This window comes from Coregonus clupeaformis, chromosome 17, assembly GCF_020615455.1.
Source record: "Coregonus clupeaformis isolate EN_2021a chromosome 17, ASM2061545v1, whole genome shotgun sequence".
Lineage (NCBI taxonomy): Eukaryota > Metazoa > Chordata > Actinopteri > Salmoniformes > Salmonidae > Coregonus > Coregonus clupeaformis.
In genome coordinates this window covers 9,750,934-9,771,189 of record NC_059208.1, presented here as the reverse complement: position 1 = coordinate 9,771,189, position 20,256 = coordinate 9,750,934, and the positions used below count along the sequence as shown (strand labels likewise).

The following is a 20,256-nucleotide window of genomic DNA, read 5'->3' as shown; positions in this document are numbered from 1 at the left end:
GATAGTAACCATAGTCTTACTGAGGATATGATTGTATACATGACATCACAGACCAAAGGTTATCTCTGAACTTCCTCATCCTGTAATACATGATGCTGACAGTGATGTAACCATAGAAATAGAGGATGTAACATCCCCCAAGTACAGTTCACTCAGACATGTGCCACTGAAAGAAGACCTTGGTTGAACTGAAACAGATCAGCTGTTGCTCTACACTTTCCAGACACACTTATCTTCAGGATGTGACAGCTTCCAAATAGGAATCTCAGAGATTAATAGTCCTTATTTTCACATTACTCATCTGGTTGGAAATGTAGTATACTGTAGTATACTGTAGAATACTGTACTACACACTAGTATCCCTCGAACCTGTGTAGTACTTACTATAGAATGTTGTAATACACTGTAGAATACTATAGTAAATACTACAGTATTATCTGCAACAACAAAAAACACTGTAGTAAATATTTTTTTTATTTTACCTTTATTTAACCAGGTAAGCCAGTTGAGAACAAGTTCTCATTTACAACTGCGACCTGAAATACTACAATAAGGTCTGCAAAAACACTCAAATTGTTTAACTATAGTAAATACTACAGTATTTAATTTGCATATACCCTGCCCATTCCCGTCCCCCATATCGCAATTTGTGCCACCAATAAGTGAGAAACCTACATGTCAAGTATAGACCATATATTGTGTTCCCTACAGATTATAGAAAAGAGCAGAAGATCTGAATTATCCATTTAAACCCCAGTTCTTTTAGTATTTCTCCAGGAGGTTTACTGAAGAAGAAAGCTTCCACTTCTACAGTACCAGTCAAAAGTTTGGACACACCTACTCATTCCAAGGACTTTTCTTTATTTAATTTTAATTTTTTCTCCTTAAAAAAAATAGAAAAGATTCCCCTTTATTACTTTCCAACCACGCCACCCTTTCCCTACTTACATTTTACATTACATTTACATTTTAGTCATTTAGCAGATGCTCTTATCCAGAGCGACTTACAGGAGCAATTAGGGTTAAGTGCCTTGCTCAAGGGCACATCGACAGTTGTTGCAAACATTACATTTAGGCATTAACTCTGAATGGTTAAGGTAATAGGTTTGGGATAGGCTTTAAACAAAAATCTCAAGAACAACTTTCTATCACTGCATTCAAACTTGCTAACTTTGGACTCCACTGCAGATGCTTACACCCATCCACCATCCCGGTTCACAATGCTCTAGCAAAACCGAAACCTACTTGAAGGTCATAGTGCTCATGGTTGCCCCTAGTGGCCTGTTTCCATGTAATTTCCCGACGTCCTCAGACATGGATGGATGTCTAATACGGACTTCTATCCCGGGCACTGGAGGTTGGTGGCACCTTAATTGGGGAGGATGGGCTCGTGGTAATGGAATGGTATCAAATACATTAAACAGTTTGATGCCATTCCATTTGCTCCATTCCAGCCATTATTATGAGCTGTTCTCCCCTCAGCTGCCTCCACTGATCCTGGGTGACCTGGCTACAGTATACTACAATCTGCAAAAACACTTATTTAATAACTGTAGCATATACTATAGTATTCTTTCACTAAAGTATTCTGGGGGTTTTACAGAGCATCTTTAAACTGTTAAATGTAACCATTGTCTGTCTGGTTGCAAAACAATAACAGTACAGGGAGGTTATTGTCCTCTGTTATTACCCTGTTTTTCGGTCTGAATGTGAAAGTGACCAGAGGCAGAGAGTAAGAGAGTACAGAGAGGGAGGAAGGAAGAGAGGGAGGAAGACTGTGCTGACTCGTTGTGACCCAGTCATCAGGGGGCTCATTTATAACCGTTGGGTACATTTTATACTAAATATCTGCGTGCGCTATTTCTGAAAAGACTCAACACGCACAAAAATATTGAAATTTAGTAACTTGGCTCACGCCATACATACGCGTTTCCCGTTATAAAGCAGATCTGCTGTAAAATTGTGCGCGCGTGAACGAGCATTATACCAAATATAACTCTGCGTGAATAACGCCCATCATTCACCTTCTATGGTGACAATATCGGCCTTATTTGCTGTATACTTTGGAAGTATTGCAATTAAGCCAAGCCAGTATATCTAAAGGAAATATAAATGGCGAACTTGATCAAATGTCTTTGGAGGTGTTGACAGAATGTTTATTTTTTCTGTGACATTGCTGTATCTGGCCGTTTCTGAAACACAAAAACAATTTCAAATTGTTGTGGACCTGTTAACAGATCGTTTGAATTAAATAATGTTTTGCATTTACTTTCTCCTGAACCAAAATATGCTGCACTGCCCGCGAATTCTGAAACAGAAAAATGAAAACTACATGTTCACCTGAATTTTATAAACCGCGCTCTCTTTAAGATGCATTCAGAAACAATTATAAATTATAATAGCCTATCTAATCAGCCTGGTCTCATAGACTAGACCTAACATAGTAAATATACATCTGGGAAATTCAAATAATATGATATGTTACCTTTGGTGTGGTTATATAAGACAGATGGTTACTTAAAATCCTTAAGAGTCTATTGATACACCGGTGTGTCAATCTAAGTAACATAATAAAAAATCCATCAAAATCCTTCAATTTAAGCTAGAGGTATGTTTTTTTGGATGGGCTGCGTCTAAAATCTACCACATCTGCCTATGTCCGCCTTCTGCATCCACATGGAAGGTGGCCGAGCTACATCTGTGTTTGTCAGACCATGAGACATCCCGAAAATCGGTTCTCTCACATGTCACCGACATGTCTGAAGTGGGTAACGCTGATGTGCCAACTTCTGTGTTGTTCAATGCGTTTCTATGGGCTATAGTAGTAAAGGCCAAATTCAACCCTTCCCCCTAACCTTAACCCTTTTAGCTAACCGTTCCCCTAACACTTTAAACTAACTCCTAAACGTAACCCTAATCTTAACCCTAACCCCTAACCTTGTTAACGTTAGCCACCTAGCTAGAATTCGTAACATATCATACGTTTTGCAAATTCATAACATACAGTTGAAGTCGGAAGTTTACATACACCTTAGCCAAATACATTTAAACTCAGTTTTTCACAATTCCTGACATTTAATCCTAGTAAAAATTCCCTGTCTTAGGCCAGTTAGGATCATCACTTTATTTTAAGAATGTGAAATGTCAGAATAATAGTAGAGAGAATGATTTATTTCAGCTTTTATTTCCTTCATCACATTCCCAGTGGGTCAGAAGTTTACATACACTCAATTAGTATTTGGTAGCATTGCCTTTAAATTGTTTAACTTGGGTCAAACGGTTCGGGTAGCCTTCCACAAGCTTCCCACAATAAGTTGGGTGAATTTTTGCCCATTCCTCCTGACAGAGCTGGTGTTACTGAGTCAGGTTTGTAGGCCTCCTTGCTCGCACACGCTTTTTCAGTTCTGCCCACACATTTTCTATAGGATTGAGGTCAGGGCTTAGTGATGGCCACTCCAATACCTTGACTTTGTTGTCCTTAAGCTATTTTGCCACAACTTTGGAAGTATGCTTGGGGTCATTGTCCATTTGGAAGACCCATTTGCGACCAAGCTTTAACTTCCTGACTGATGTCTTGAGATGTTGCTTCAATATATCCACATAATTGTCCTTCCTCATGATGCCATCTATTTTCTGAAGTGCACCAGTCCCTCCTGCAGCAAAGCACCCCCACAGCATGATGCTGCCACCCCCGTGCTTCACGGTTGGGATGGTGTTCTTCGGCTTGCAAGGCACCCCCTTTTTCCTCCAAACATAACAATGGTCATTATGGCCAAACAGTTCTATTTTTGTTTCATCAGACCAGAGGACATTTCTCCAAAAAGTACGATCTTTGTCCCCATGTGCAGTTGTAAACCGAAGTCTGGCATTTTTATGACGGTTTTGGAGCAGTGGCTTCTTCCTTGCTGAGCGGATTAGTTTTACTGTGGATATAGATACTTTTGTACCCGTTTCCTCCAGCATCTTCACAAGGTCCTTTGCTGTTGTGCTGGGATTGATTTCCACTTTTCGCACCAAAGTACGTTCATCTCTAGGAGACAGAACGCGTCTCCTTCCTGAGCAGTATGACGACTGCGTGGTCACATGGTGTTTATTCTTGGAACCATCAGGCGTTTAAAAATTGCTCCCAAGGATGAACCAGACTTGTGGTCTACAATTATTTTTCTGAGGTCTTGGCTGATATCTTTTGATTTCCCGATGATATCAAGCAAAGAGGCACTGAGTTTGAAGGTAGGCATTGAAATACATCCACAGGTACACCTCCAATTGACTCAAATGATGTCAATTAGCCTATCAGAAGCTTCTACAGCCATGACATCATTTTCTGGAATTTTCCAAGCTGTTTAAAGGCACAGTCAACTTAGTGTATGTCAACTTCTGACCCACTGGAATTGTGATACAGTGAATTATAAGTGAAATAATCTGTCTGTAAACAATTGTTGGAAAAATTACTTGTGTCATGCACAAAGTAGATGTTCTAACCGACTTGCCAAAACTATAGTTTGTTAAAAAGAAATTTGTGGAGTGGATGAAAAACAAGTTTTAATGACTCCAACCTAAGTGTATGTAAACTTCCGACTTCAACTGTATGTGACTAGTTTCAGGAAACGAGGCATATGTCACACACGTCACTACTTCACAGGAGAGGCATTTGAATGTAAACTTTAAAAAAAAATCTAAATGTGTTTTTGGCAGAAATGCCTTCTGGAACATGTGAACTTTTATGTGCCTTAATAATAAACTTGTATGCATCTGTAAATACAAATGCAATTGTTAAATTACGAGCATAGTTGGTTTAGCCACGGAAAAAACAGGAACCTTCCCGCTAGCCATGATTGGCTGAGATAATGGCTGGGCTGGACATGCTGAGAGATGAGTGCGGATTGGTCTGCCATGTAGCACGCTTTTGTCTATAACATGAGCTGGTCAGTATGTGTAGGTAATCCTTTCTAACACGGCCTTTTTGAAAGATATCACGTAGTAGAACTGCAAAAGTGTTGCTCTCCCCTTTCTGAAGGATTGAGTTTTGAAATCAATGGAATGCCCAGTGGAATTAGAGTATGATAGCTAAGGAGGGCTTAGCTATCATACAGTTGTGTCAAGTTGGCTGGAGGTCCTTCGGATGGTGGACCATTGTTGATACAAACGGGAAACTGTTGAGCATGGAAAAACCCAGCAGCGTTGCAGTTCTTGACACAAACTGGTGCTCTTGGCACCATACCCCCTCTTCAAAGACACTTAAATCTTTTGTCTTGCCCATTCACCCTCTGAATGGCACATATACACAATCCATGTCTCAATTGTCTCAAGGTTTAAAAATCCTTCTTTAACCTGTCTCCTCCCCTTCATCTACACGGATTGAAGTGGATTTAACAAGTTACATCAATATGGGATCATAGCTTTCACCTGGATTCACCTGGTCAGTCTGTCATGGAAAGAGCAGGTGTTCCTAATGTTTTGTATAGCCTACTCAGCGTATGTATTATGTTTATAAATCAAATTGTCTAGGCTACTCGACACATTTTACATTACAGTAGCCTATTCAGACGTAGCCTACAAATGTCAATGGAAACAGTGGTAGGCCTGCTCATCGACAACAACGAGACAGCCTATAGGGAGGAGGTCAGAGACCTGGCCGAGTGGTGCCAGGACAACAACCTCTACCTCAACGTGATCAAGACAAAGGAGATGATTGTGGACTTCTAGGCAAATCCCCACCTTATCTTAGGTCATTGGTCACCATAGCAACACCCACCCGTAGTATGCGTTCCAGCAGGTATATCTCACTGGTCATCCCCAAAGCCAACACCTCCTTTGGCTGCCATTCATGCCAGTTCTCTGCTGCAAATGACTGGAACGAACTGCAAAAATCTCTGATGCTGGAGACTCTTATCTCCCTCACTAACTTTAAGCATCAGTTGTCAGAGCAGCTTACCGATCACTGCACCTGTACACAGCCCATCTGTAATTAGCCCACCCAACTACCTCATCCCCATATTGTTATTTATTTAGCTAATTTGCACCCCAGTATCTCTATTTGCACATAATCTTCTGCCTAATCTATCACTCCAGTGTTAATACTAAATTGTAATTATTTTGCACTATGGCCTATTTATTGCCTTACCTCCATAACTTACTACATTTGCACACACTGTATATAGATTTTCTATTGTGTTATTGACTGTACGTTTTTGTTTATTCCATATGTAACTCTGTGTTGTTGTTGTTTTTAAATCGCACTGCTTTGCTTTATTTTGGCCAGGTCGCAGTTGTAAATGAGAACTTGTTCTCAACTGGCTTACCTGGTTAAAATAAGGTGAAATAAATAAAATAAAGAAACAGGAAAAAGAAGAGGACCGAGCATGCCCCCATTCTCATCGACGGGGCTGTAGTGGAGCAGGTTGAGAGCTTTAAGTTCCTTGGTGTCCACATCACCAACAAACTAACATGGTCCAAGCACACCAAGACAGTCGTGAAGAAGGCACGACAAAACCTATTCCCCCTCAGGAGACTGAAAAGATTTGGCATGGGTCCTCAGATCCTCAAAAGGTTCTACAGCTGCACCATCGAGAGCATCCTGACTGGTTGCATCACTGCCTGGTATGGCAACTGTTTGGCCTCTGACCGCAAGGCACTACAGAGGGTAGTGCGTATGGCCCAGTACATCACTGGGGCCAAGCTTCCTGCAATCCAGGACCTATATACCTACCTCAAATACCTCGACTAACCGGTGCCCCCGCACATTGACTCTATGCCGGTACCCCCTGTATATAGCCTCGCTATTGTTATTTTACTATTGTTATTTTACTGCTGCTCTTTAATAATTAGTGACTTATTTTGGGGGGTATTCTTTCTTAAAACTTAATTGTTGGTTAAGGGCTTGTAAGTAACATTTCACTGTAAGGTCTACACCTGTTGTATTCGGCGCATGTGACAAATACAATTTTATTTTATTGTATTTGAAAAGGTGAACCATCTGTTCTACTATTAACCTGCGCTTCGGATCGAATCGCATAGAGCAAAGTACTTTAAATCAATAATATGCCATTTAGCAGACGCTTTTATCCAAAGCGACTTACAGTCATGCGTGCATACATTTTTACGTATGGGTGGTCCCGGGGATCGAACCCACACCCTGGCGTTACAAGCGCCATGCTCTACCAATTGAGCTACGGAGGACCACCAAAATATCAATTTACTACTGTGAAGTGGGTCCAATTAAATTAGAGATGGGACGAATGGTAGCCTAGCCTAACTTGTTGTCGGCCTATAGGCTATTTCGTAAGTATGAAACCATCACAGTCAGAAAATGTGAGGAATGTATTATGCAATGATCATGGAAATGAAATAAATATTCGGAAATCAATTTAATTATTTTAGAATGCTAAAACAAAATAAATCGAGTTTCGCTCTTCTCTCTAACAGCAAATGATGGCATCTTGTTATTATATTTAGCTACCAGTTTTTTTTGTTATGAATAAGTAATCATATATTCCCCATTTGCACAATGCTACTAGGCTACTTTTGCTTTCTTGCAATGCAATAATTCAACTACTAGAAACTGTGCGTACAGATGGTCTACAGCAGTGCTCTCCAACCCTGTTCCTGGAGAGCTACCGGCCTGTACGTTTTCACTCCAAACCTAATCTAGCGCAACTGATTCTAATAATTAGCTAGTTGATAAACTGAATCAGGTTACAACTGGGGTTGGAGTAAAACCCTACAGGAGGGTAGCTCTCCAGGAACAGGGTTGGAGAGCCCTGGTCTACAGTTTGCGGGAGGATAAGCACATTCTCATGTCAAGTTACGTTTTTATAAATTACAACTTTTGCGTGAAAACTGGCGCACAAATATTTTGGGGCATATTTTGTGCGTACACAACATTAATAATTGAGGCCCCAGCTCAGCGCTCATCCATCCATCCTAACTAAGCTTTATGGGGAAATGCAGAGACTAACTTGGAGAGAAAACATGCAGTACTTCCATCATTGAGTTAGGAGAAGAGGAACTTGTTTTTGGAGGGTTGCCATCTTATCTTGGCTAGACACTTATCCGAGAGAGTTAGGGAGACTTGATAGGTTGGACCATTTAGTTATTTTTCAAGAGGATTGCTTCATTTAGCATCTTTTACAGCAATCTCCACCCACAGAAAGCTACTTCCACTACCTAGTAACTGTTACAAGGGCTATGAAACACTGACAAACCAGCATAAGGAGCAACCTTATCAAAGAATATAGTGTCTTCAGAAAGTATTCACACCCCTAGACTTTTTCCACATTTTGTTGTGTTACAGCCTGAATTTAATCAAATTGATGAAATTGAGATACCCTTTGAGCATGGTGAAGTTTTTAATTACACTTTGGATGGTGTATCAATACACCCAGTCACTACAAATATACAGGTGTCCTTAACTAAGTTGCCGGAGAGGAAGGAAACCTCTCAGGGATTTCACCATGACGCCAATAGTGACTTTAAAACAGTTACAGAGTTTAATGGCTGTGATAGGAGAAAACTGAGGATGGATCAACAACATTGTAGTTACTCCACAATACTAACCTAAATGACAGAGAAAAAAGAAGGAAGCCTGTACAGAATACAAATATTCCAAAACATGCATCCTGTTTGCAATAAGGCACTAAAGTACAACTGCAAAAGATGTGACAAAGAAATTAACTTTAAGTCCTGAATACAAAGCGTTATGTTTGGGAAAAATCCAACAACACGTCACTGAGTACTACTCTTCATATTTTTAAGCATGGTGGTGGCTGCATCATGTTATGGGTATGCTTGTCATCGGCAAGGACTGGGGACTAAGCACAGGCAAAATCCTAAAGGAAAACCTGGTTCAGTCTGCTTTCCAACAGACACTGGGAGACAAATTCACCTTTCAGCAGGACAATAATCTAAACCACAACGCAAAACCTACACTGTAGTTGCTTAACAAGAAGACAGTGAATGCTCCTGAGTGGCCTAGTTACAGCTTTGACTTAAATAGGCTTGAAAATCCCTGGCAACACTCAAAAAAACGTCTAGCTATGATCAAATCAAATCTTATTGGTCGCACACATATTTATCAGACGTTATTGCGGGTGTAGCGAAATGCTTGTGTTCCTAGCTCCAACAGTGAAGTAATATATAACAATTCACACAATTCTAAAAGTAAAAGAATGGAATTAAGAAATATATAAATATTAGGACGAGCAATGTCAGAGTCCGGAGTATGTGTGTGTGTCATATATACAGTGGGGAAAAAAGGTATTTAGTCAGCCACCAATTGTGCAAGTTCTCCCACTTAAAAAGATGAGAGAGGCCTGTAATTTTCATCATAGGTACACGTCAACTATGACAGACAAATTGAGATTTTTTTTCTCCAGAAAATCACATTGTAGGATTTTATGAATTTATTTGCAAATTATGGTGGAAAATAAGTATTTGGTCACCTACAAACAAGCAAGATTTCTGGCTCTCACAGACCTGTAACTTCTTCTTTAAGAGGCTCCTCTGTCCTCCACTCGTTACCTGTATTAATGGCACCTGTTTGAACTTGTTATCAGTATAAAAGACACCTGTCCACAACCTCAAACAGTCACACTCCAAACTCCACTATGGCCAAGACCAAAGAGCTGTCAAAGGACACCAGAAACAAAATGGTAGACCTGCACCAGGCTGGGAAGACTGAATCTGCAATAGGTAAGCAGCTTGGTTTGAAGAAATCAACTGTGGGAGCAATTATTAGGAAATGGAAGACATACAAGACCACTGATAATCTCCCTCGATCTGGGGCTCCACGCAAGATCTCACCCCGTGGGGTCAAAATGATCACAAGAACAGTGAGCAAAAATCCCAGAACCACGCGGAGGGACCTAGTGAATGACCTGCAGAGAGCTGGGACCAAAGTAACAAAGCCTACCATCAGTAACACACTACGCCGCCAGGGACTCAAATCCTGCAGTGCCAGACGTGTCCCCCTGCTTAAGCCAGTACATGTCCAGGCCCATCTGAAGTTTGCTAGAGTGCATTTGGATGATCCAGAAGAGGATTGGGAGAATGTCATATGGTCAGATGAAAGCAAAATAGAACCTTTTGGTAAAAACTCAACTCGTCGTGTTTGGAGGACAAAGAATGCTGAGTTGCATCCAAAGAACACCATACCTACTGTGAAGCATGGGGGTGGAAACATCATGCTTTGGGGCTGCTTTTCTGCAAAGGGACCAGGACAACTGATCCGTGTAAAGGAAAGAATGAATGGGGCCATGTATCGTGAGATTTTGAGTGAAAACCTCCTTCCATCAGCAAAGGCATTGAAGATTAAATGTGGCTGGGTCTTTCAGCATGACAATGATCCCAAACACACCGCCCGGGCAACGAAGGAGTGGCTTCGTAAGAAGCATTTCAAGGTCCTGGAGTGGCCTAGCCAGTCTCCAGATCTCAACCCCATAGAAAATCTTTGGAGGGAGTTGAAAGTCCGTGTTGCCCAGCGACAGCCCCAAAAGATCACTGCTCTAGAGGAGATCTGTGGTCCTCTGTAGCTCAGCTGGTAGAGCACGGCGCTTGTAACGCCAAGGTAGTGGGTTCGATCCCCGGGACCACCCATACACAAAAATGTATGCACGCATGACTGTAAGTCGCTTTGGATAAAAGCATCTGCTAAATGGCATATTATATTATATATTATTATATCTGCATGGAGGAATGGGCCAAAATACCAGCAACAGTGTGTGAAAACCTTGCGAAGACTTACAGAAAACGTTTGACCTGTGTCATTGCCAACAAAGGGTATATAAGAAAGTATTGAGAAACTTTTGTTATTGACCAAATACTTATTTTCCACCATAATTTGCAAATAAATTCATAGAAAATCCTACAATGTGATTTTCTGGAGAAAAAAAATCTCATTTTGTCTGTCATAGTTGACGTGTACCTATGATGAAAATTACAGGCCTCTCTCATCTTTTTAAGTGGGAGAACTTTCACAATTGGTGGCTGACTAAATACTTTTTTCCCCCACTGTATATGTGATGGGATGTATAGACATTACGGACAGTATGTGGACAAAATATTTAGTATATCTGTAGAATACGTAGGATAGAATAGCATTTATACAGCAATAGTCGAATAGGATGGCATTGACTAGAACATAGTATATACATATGAAATGGGTAAAACAGTATGTAAACATTAAAGTGACCAGTGTTCCATTATTAAAGTGACCAGTGATTCCATGTCTATGTACATAGGGCAGCAGCCTCTAAGGTGCAGGGTTGAGTAACCGGGTGGTAGCCGGCTAGTGACAGTGACTAAGTTCAGGACAGGGTACTGGGTGTGGGCCAGCTAGTGATGGCTATTTAACAGTCTGATGGCCTTGAGATAGAAGCTGTTTTTCAGTCTCAACTTTGATGCACCTGTACTGACCTCACCTTCTGGATGATAGCGGGGTGAACAGGCTGTGGCTCAGGTGGTTGATGTCCTTGATCTTTTTGGCCTTCCTGTGACATCGGGTGCTGTAGGTGTCCTGGTGGGCAGGCAGTGTGCACCCGGTGATGCATTGGGCAGACCGCACCACCCTCTGGAGAGCCCTGCAGTTGCGGGCGGTTTAGTTGCCGTACCAGGCGGTGATACAGCCCTACAGGATGCTCTCAATGTTGAATCTGTAAAAAAATAAAAAATAAAAAATAAGGGCAAATATTACACAATTCAGGTGTGCAAAGCTCGTAGAGACTTACCCAGGAAGACTCACAGCTGTAATCACTGCCAAAGGTGAGTCTAACATGTATTGACTCAGGGGGTTGAACACTTATGTAATCAAGATATATTAAGGTTTTATATCCATAAAAATAAAAAAAATAATTGTGTAATTGACAAAACAATGACATTTAAAATCAAACATAGCACCAAATGTAGAAAAAGTCAATGGGTGTGAATACTTTCTGAAGGCACTGTATACTGTAGTTCAGAGCTGTTTGTGTGTATGCGTACACATACTGTATGCTATCTTCATCTGGTCAGATAATGTGTTGAAAGGAGCTAGTAATTGGTTGCTGGGCTCCATGCCAAGTTACCTCACTTCCAACACAAACACACAAAGTGCCCGCTTACATAATTTAATAGAACAGCTTTAAAAGGCTTCAACAGCTAAGCTCCAACCTCCCATTTCACTCACTGACTTAAATGTACCAGTATTACCATGCAGCAGTGTGCAAGCTATAAGCTACAGCCACATTAGGTAGGTCACAGGCACAAGTACAACAGAATCATGTGAAATTCACATTAGTTGTGTTTGCTTGTATCATATTGTATTGAACAAGCTAGGGCTCTGGTGGTTGGATCTCATATCAAAGATCAGCAGACTTGACACAAAGGGAATGTCTATTAATTTCCTTTTATTTCATATACATTTTTTAAATGTTTTGGCACACTCATGTCTGTCTATAACATACACATACATACACACACACCTCTTTTAAATGATTTACTCCAAAACAATGTCATGATAGTCTCTACTGTACATTGATAAAAGGCAATCTCTGTGCTTCAATTCACATTTGTCAGGTAAATCCACCCTTTGCTCCACTGCAAAAACCAGACCAAAGCAGGATCCAGTCCAGGGCAAAGTCAGGTCAGTTTGACATGTCATGATGTCACCTACACCGTGTCACAATCTTCCTCCACAACGGCACATCTGTATGTCCTTGGCGACCGCAAGCGGCTGTCACCGTTCGTGTTTCGACATACTTTCTCCTCTCTCTACCACGGCAACTCTGTTTCTCAGCTCCTTCGGCGCAACGTCCACGAAGAACTCTGCCATGACAGGACAATGGTCAGACGCCACCCCGCCCCACGACCAGTTGTCAGGTATCCAGGGGTTGGTCAGGCCCTCCCGCACCACCAGGCAGTGACCTGCAGGGGGAAGCACATACATGGAGATACATACACTTCAGAGAGGTTACACATTCAGATTAAATTCCTGGTAGTTTATTGCAGTGGGTATAACTACAATGGTATGAACGCCACATATTCTGACACACAGTTACATCCGTAGACATCAGACAGACACAAACAGACAAAGACGTACCTGCATAAATCTTCTTCAGTGACTTGCTGACCCAGATGTTGTCCAGACAGAGGGAGCCCTGGGGGGAGCGGGTGCTGATGTTGGTGAACATGTTGGGGGGCACCAGGGGGCTCAGCCTCTCCTTCCTCAGCTGGTCCAACTCACTGCTCTGGGGGGGCAGGCCAAAGTCCCCTAACACCACCAGGCCCTTCTGACCTGTCACACAGATAAACCACAGATGGACATTAGCCATGTAGCTACGTCAAAAAACCGAATACAATAAACCACTGAGGAAGAGAAAGAGGGTAAGAATAAAGGAAGAGAAAGAGGACGTAAGTTTAGAAAAGACAGACTAGGGTGACCTTTGACCTTCAGCTACTGACCTTTCAGTGCGTCCTGGATACTAGAGGTATGTCTGTGGGCCTTGACTTCCTCAGAGTGGTGGTTCCTACCGTTGGACTCCTCAGCCCCAGACACAGCCGGAGCTCTCATGTGGATATTGACTATCGTCAGCTCAGACTTTCCAATCTAGTCACATATTAACCATTAACATAATGTTAGTCTCTCTAGCAGGACTTTATATGGTTATAATGGTATTGATAGGGGCAATAAAATGAGTAATGCGTTCTGTTACAGTCATTTTATGATAGTCATTTCAGTTTAGGGACACACACACTCCTTGTTGACTTACATAAAAGTGGGCAAGATAAGGCCGGGGGTGGGGGTGTTTCCCATTGCCGTTGACAACAGGACTCTCCACGACGGAAGCATCTTTCAGGTCGATCCCAGAAGAGCTGTCCCACAGGAACCCAGAATAACTGACTCCCTGAGGGAAGAGAGGACAACAGACAGACAGGAGTGAAAAAAGGAGACTTGTCAAATTTCCAGGACACCCTTGAACCAGTATTGGAGTCAACTCAGTTTTCAGTGAACTTCCCAAAGCCAGAGCTCAGTCTCTACTATATCACTAGGGAGGGGGATGTTTCCTGGTCAGCCCTCTCTAAATATAAAGAGCCTGGGGATGTCTGGCCTATATACTGCAGATGAAGGCATGGCTGTATCTTCAGTTCTCCTCTCTGTTAGTTAAATGAGCCCTCTCCCACCCAGGGAAAGTTTAAGCCTCTCTGAGTTCTGGTGGGTCTGCCTCTGGGGCAGGAGGGGATCGTTTGCTGGGGTAACGGTCAGCGTCACAGCTAGACCCAGAAGCAGATGGACTAGTTTGAGATAGATTAGATTAATAGACAGAGAGAGAGACAGAGAGACAGAGACAGAGACAGAGACAGAGACAGAGACAGAGACAGAGAGAGAGAGAGAGAGAGAGAGAGAGAGAGAGAGAGAGAGAGAGAGAGAGAGAGAGAGAGAGAGAGAGAGAGAGAGAGAGAGAGAGAGAGAGAGAGAGAGAGAGAGAGAGAGGGAGGGAGGGAGGAGGGGTGTGTCATAGATAAGACAGGCCAGAGAACATGGCCACTGCAGTGGAGCCTCAGACAGATATGATACCCACTGGCTACATCTTCCTGCTGCTAAGTCAATGGAGCTTTCTAAACCACGTGCAGAGAGCAGACACACAAACACACTTGCACTAAAAACTAATCAAATTGTACACACACACACACACACACACATCCCTAACCACCACCAAAAGCCATTATAAAAACTAATCAAATCGTACACGGAGATCCTGTTCTACAATGAACAGGTCAGAGTAACAGCAGAAGAGTTATAGCTCCATTCCAGAGCATCTTCACAGCTCCTTGACAAACTGCAGAGCCTGACAGTGGCAGGACTAGGAGAGGGAGGCTGGGAGGGATGGGAGGCTGACAGTGGCAGGGCAGGACTAGGAGAGGGAGGCAGGAAGGTTGACAGTGGGAGGCTGGAAGGTTGACAGTGGAAGGGCAGGACTAGGAGAGGGAGGCAGGGAGGGCTGGAAGGTTGACAGTGGCAGGACTAGGAGAGGGTGGCAGGGAGGGCTGGAAGGTTGACAGTGGCAGGAGAGGGAGAATGACAGTGGCAGGAGAGGGAGGCTGACAGTGGCAGGACTAGGAGAGGGTGGCAGGGAGGGATGGGAGGCTGACAGTACTAGAGGTCAGAGGGTTTGTTTATGACCCCCCTCCACATTATCTGTACTATCCATCTTACTTGACAGGAGCCATCGGCCACAGACACAGAATAAAGCTCAAGTTAACTTCAAGGGTCAATTTCAGGACTGGCTTCACACTGCTATATAGTCCTTGTGGTGTTTGGGAAGACAGAGTGTTGGACAGACATTATGGGAACAGAAAGGGCCTCTCTCTAAGGGTCCCCTAAAACAACCAGCTTTAATCATACTGTACTAGACCTTCTGACCTTTGACCACTACAGCAGACCTTAGATCATGGTATCTATTGAGCTACATCTGGTCACTGATAACAGCCCCTTAGTAAAGAGGTTATGTTTGAGTGTAAAGGGTTAGTACATTTTTCAGTAATAATTGCTGTTTACTTCTGGGCTGTGTGAAATATTGAGATGGGTGGTCTGTTTCAGATGGGATATGAGATTGTGAGAGAGGGGGGCTGGGGGAAACAGAGCGGGAGAGAGATGGAAAAAGAGAGAGAGAAGCAAGAAAGACAGACAGACAGAAAGGGAAAGAGAATAAAATAGTTTTTAGTGCAGTGAGGTCATCAGTAACCTTACCTCGTTGGACAGTCCTGTGTGTTTCTCAGAGACGGTACTCTTCCAGACTCCCCGTGGTCCTCTCCACTTCCTCACGCTGTCCAACGAGCCCTGGTTCAGTTCCACACAGAACTGCAACACAATAGAGGAGGGGTACGTATTATTACACAACACTGGACTGGACAGTAGACCATAGAAATAGTGTAGTAGTCATTCAGTCATTCTATTTCTATGCAGTGGGCAATGCAATGGATGTAGGGGGCATATTAAACAGCACATAGCAGTATTACATCACATATCACAGCTACTGTCAACACACTATTTTTGTCTCTGCTACAATCGGTTTTTAAAATAGCCACAGCAGATATTTAACTACTTGAAATGAGCACCATTTTTAGTATGAAGTGAAAGTTACACTGAAATGACTCCTCAAATGATACCTTTTGAAATTACCTCAAATAATGTATTTCAGTGTGCAAAGACACCAGCAGTGTTGTAACGTGAGAGGTCACTGAACAAGTTGGCAGCGATGGACTGGGAGAATTGGGAGAGGAGAACTTGGTTTTGAGACAGTTTGCCTTGACTGACCTGCTACCAGGTCCCAGAGGGAGAGCTTCCCTATGGGGCACCAGGAGAGGCAGAGGATCCCCTCCCTGGGTCGTACCTAGCCCTCACCCCCACCCCACCCAGGGAGAGTGACATTAATTAACCTATAGCACAGCTGTCATATCATGCTGGTTATATCCACTCACTTCCCTGTCCTACTGTTCAGAGAGAAAGAGACAGCTCAGCAACTGTCAATGATCAGGTCAGTTCCCTGTCTCTCATACTGTTCCTACTGTTCCTATTCTCAGTCTGACTTTCTCCTATTAAGGGGTGTGTGTGTGTGTGCGTCCTCATACTGTCTGATAACACCGTCTCTCTGACTGTAGGGAAGGAAAACCCAACTTTACCAGTGACTATCATCAATAATTGCCCTATCATCCTCTTCTGCAGGCCCTATATTAATGTCAAGCACCAACTCAAGCTGACACAGTGCCAAGCAGCCTACAATAAATGAAACTAATAACATTTCAAAATGGCAGCTGGTAGAAAACAAACAGAATTTACTATCGTCATGACGCCTGTATCCGGCAGAAGCGAAGGGAGATATGAGGATGGATGGAAGGCAGCTTTCCTAGGTACAACAAAACACACAGCCATAATTCAACCAGTGATGAACCAAGACGTGGGTATAGAGGAGGCCTTGGCACAGCTCCGGTGTGACCGGTGTGTGTGTACGTACAGTATGTATGTATAGTACCAGTCAAAAGTTTGGACACACCGACTCATTCAAGGGTTTTTCTTTATTTGTACTATTTTCTACATTGCAGAATAATAGTGAAGACATCAAAACTATGACATAACATTTGGAATCATGTAGTAACCAAAACAAGTGTTAAACAAATCAAAATATATTTTAGATGTTAGATTCTTCAAAGTAGCCTTGGTATTTTATTAGGATCCCCATTAGCTGTCGCAAAAGCAGCAGCTACTCTTCCTGGGGTCCACACAAAATATGAAAGATGACATAATACATTCATTTTTTACATTTTAGTCATTTAGCAGACGCTCTTATCCAGAGCAACTTACAGTTAGTGAGTGCATACATTTTCATACTGGCCCCCCGTGGGAAACGAACCCACAACCCTGGCGTTGCAAGCGCCATGCTCTAACCAACAGAGCTACAGGGGACAAGAACAGCTCAAGGACAGAACTACATACACTTTTTTTTAAAGGCACACGTAGCCTACATATCAGTACATACACAAACTATCTAGGTCAAATAGGGGAGGGGCGTTGAGCCGTGGTGCTGTTTTATCGGTTTTTTGAAACCAGGTTTGCTGTTCATTTGAGCAATATGAGATGGAACGGAGTTCCATGCAATAATGGCTCTATATAATACTGTCCGCTTTCTTGAATTTGTTCTGGATTTGGGGACTGTGAAAAGACCCCTGGTGGCATGTCTGGTGGGTTAAGTGTGTGTTCAACACATTAATGTTTCTTATAAAAAGAAAAAGTGATGCAGTCAGTCTCTCCTCAACTCTTAGCTAAGAGAGACTGGCATGCATAGCATTTATAACAGCTCTCTGATTACAATGAAGAGCAAGATGTGTCGCTCTGTTTTGGGTCTGCTGCAGCTTATCTCGGTCTTTCCTTGCAGCACTGAACCACACGACTGGACAATAATCAAGATTAGACAAAACTAGAGCCTGCAGAATTTGCTTTTTGGAGTGTGGTGTCAAAAAAGCAGAGCATCTCTTTATTACGGACAGACCTCTCCCCATCTTTACAACAATTGAATCTATATGTTTTGACCATGATAGATTGTAAACTAAGGTAACGCCAAGTAATTTAGTTTCCTCAACTTGTTCAACAGCCACACCATTCATTACCAGATTCAGCAGAGGTCTAGAATTTAGGGAATGATTTGTACCAAATACAATGCTCTTAGTTTTAGAGATGTTCCTGACCAGTTTATTAGTCCACCCATTCCAAAACAGACTGCAACTCTTTAAGGGTTTTAGTGATAAAATTAGCTGTGGTTGCTGATGCGTATATGGTTGAATCATCAGCATACATGGACACACATGCTTTGATTAATGCCAGTGGCAGGTCATTGGTAAAAATATAAAAGAGTAGAGGGCCTAAAGAGCTGCCCTGTGGTACACCACACTTTACATGTTTGACATTAGAGAAGCTTCCATTAAAGAAAACCCTTTAAGTTCTATTAGATAGATAGCTCTGAATCCACGATATGGCAGAGGTTGAAAAGCCATAACACATACGTTTTTTCAACAACAGGTTATGGTCAATAATATCAAAGGCTGCACTGAAATCTAACAGTACAGCTCCCACAATCTTCTTATTATCAATTTCTTTCAACCAATCATCAGTAATTTGTGTCAGTGCAATACATGTTGAGTGCCCTTCCCTATAAGCATGCTGAAAGTCTGTTAATCTGTTTACAGAGAAATAGCATTGTATTTGGTCAAACACAATTTTTTCCAACAGTTTGCTAAGAGCTGGCAGCAAGCTGATTGGTCTGCTGTTAGAACCAGTAAAGGCCGCTTTACCATTCTTGGATAGCGGAATTACTTTGGCTTCCCTCCAGGCCTGAGGACAAATACTTTCCTCTAGGCTCAGATTAAAGATATGACAGATAGGAGTGGCTATAGAGTCAGCTACCATCCTCAGTAGCTTTCCATCTAAGTTGTCAATGCCAGGAGGTTTGTCATTATTGATCGATAACAATAACTTTTCCACCTCTCCCACACTAACTTTACAGAATTCAAACTTGCAATGCTTTTCTTTCATTATGTATGAATATGATGGCTCACTGTTCATTGTTGGCATTTCCTGCCTAAGTTTGCCCACTTTGCCAATTAAGTAATCATTAAAATATTTGGCAACATCAAAATGGTTTTGTGATGAATAAGCCATCTGATTCTATTACATTTACATCATTTAGCAGACGCTCTTATCCAGAGCGACTTACAAATTGGTGCATTCAACTTATGATAGACAGTGGGACAACCACTTTTTTTTAGGGGGGTAGAAGGATTACTTTTATACTATTACAGATATTCCTTAAAAGAGGTAGGGTTTCAAGTGTCTCCGGAAGGTGGCCAGTGACTCCGCTGTCCTGGCGTCGTGGGGGAGCTAGTTCCACCATTGGGGTGCCAGAGCAGCGAATAGCTTTGACTGGGCTGAGCAGGAACTGTGCTTCCGTAGAGGTAAGGGGGCTAGCAGGCCAGAGGTGGATGAACGTAGTGCCCTCGTTTGGGTGTAGGGTCTGATCAGAGCCTGAAGGTAAGGAGGTGCCGTTCCCCTCACAGCTCCGTAGGCAAGCACCATGGTCTTGTAGTAGATGCGAGCCTCAACTGGAAGCCAGTGGAGTGTGCGGAGGAGCGGGGTGACATGAGAGAACTTGGGAAGGTTGAACACCAGACGGGCTGCAGCGTTCTGGATACGTTGTAGGGGTTTAATGGCACAGGCAGGGAGCCCAGCCAACAGCGAGTTGCAGTAATCCAGACGGGAGATGACAAGTGCCTGGATTAGGACCTGTGCCGCTTCCTGTGTAAGGTAGGGTCGTACTCTGCGAATGTTGTAGAGCATGAACCTGCAGGATCGGGTCACCGCTTTGATGTTAGCGGAGAACGACAGGGTGTTGTCCAGGGTCACGCCAAGGTTCTTTGCATTCTGGGAGAAGGACACAATGGAGTTGTCAACCGTGATGGCGAGATCATGGAGCGGGCAGTCCTTCCCCGGGAGGAAGAGCAGCTCCGTCTTGCTGAGGTTCAGCTTGAGGTGGTTATCCAACATCCACACTGATATGTCTGCCAGATGAAACATTTGTCTTTCTGCCCATAATTTCATTTAAATTACTCCAAAGTTTTTTACATCATTCTTTATATCATTTATATCATTGATCTTGGCTTCATAATACAGTTTCTTATTTTTGTTGAGTTTAGTCAGGGATGTAGCTCAGTTGGTAGAGCATGGCGTTTGCAACG

General features: G+C 42.7%; 1 protein-coding gene across 1 annotated transcript in view; it reads right to left on the bottom strand.

Moving 5' to 3' along the window:
• Positions 1-12,360: 12,360 nt before the first annotated feature.
• Positions 12,361-20,256, bottom strand: part of LOC121586563 (endonuclease/exonuclease/phosphatase family domain-containing protein 1) — a 46,284-nt gene continuing 38,388 nt past the window's right edge. The window contains exons 3-7 of the mRNA XM_041903343.2: positions 15,722-15,832; positions 13,743-13,877; positions 13,435-13,579; positions 13,073-13,267; positions 12,361-12,897 (exon numbers count right to left, since the gene is read on the bottom strand). Coding sequence (XP_041759277.1) covers positions 12,710-12,897; positions 13,073-13,267; positions 13,435-13,579; positions 13,743-13,877; positions 15,722-15,832 — 774 coding nt within the window. The 3' untranslated portion in view covers positions 12,361-12,709. The remainder of the gene's footprint in view (positions 12,898-13,072; positions 13,268-13,434; positions 13,580-13,742; positions 13,878-15,721; positions 15,833-20,256) is intronic.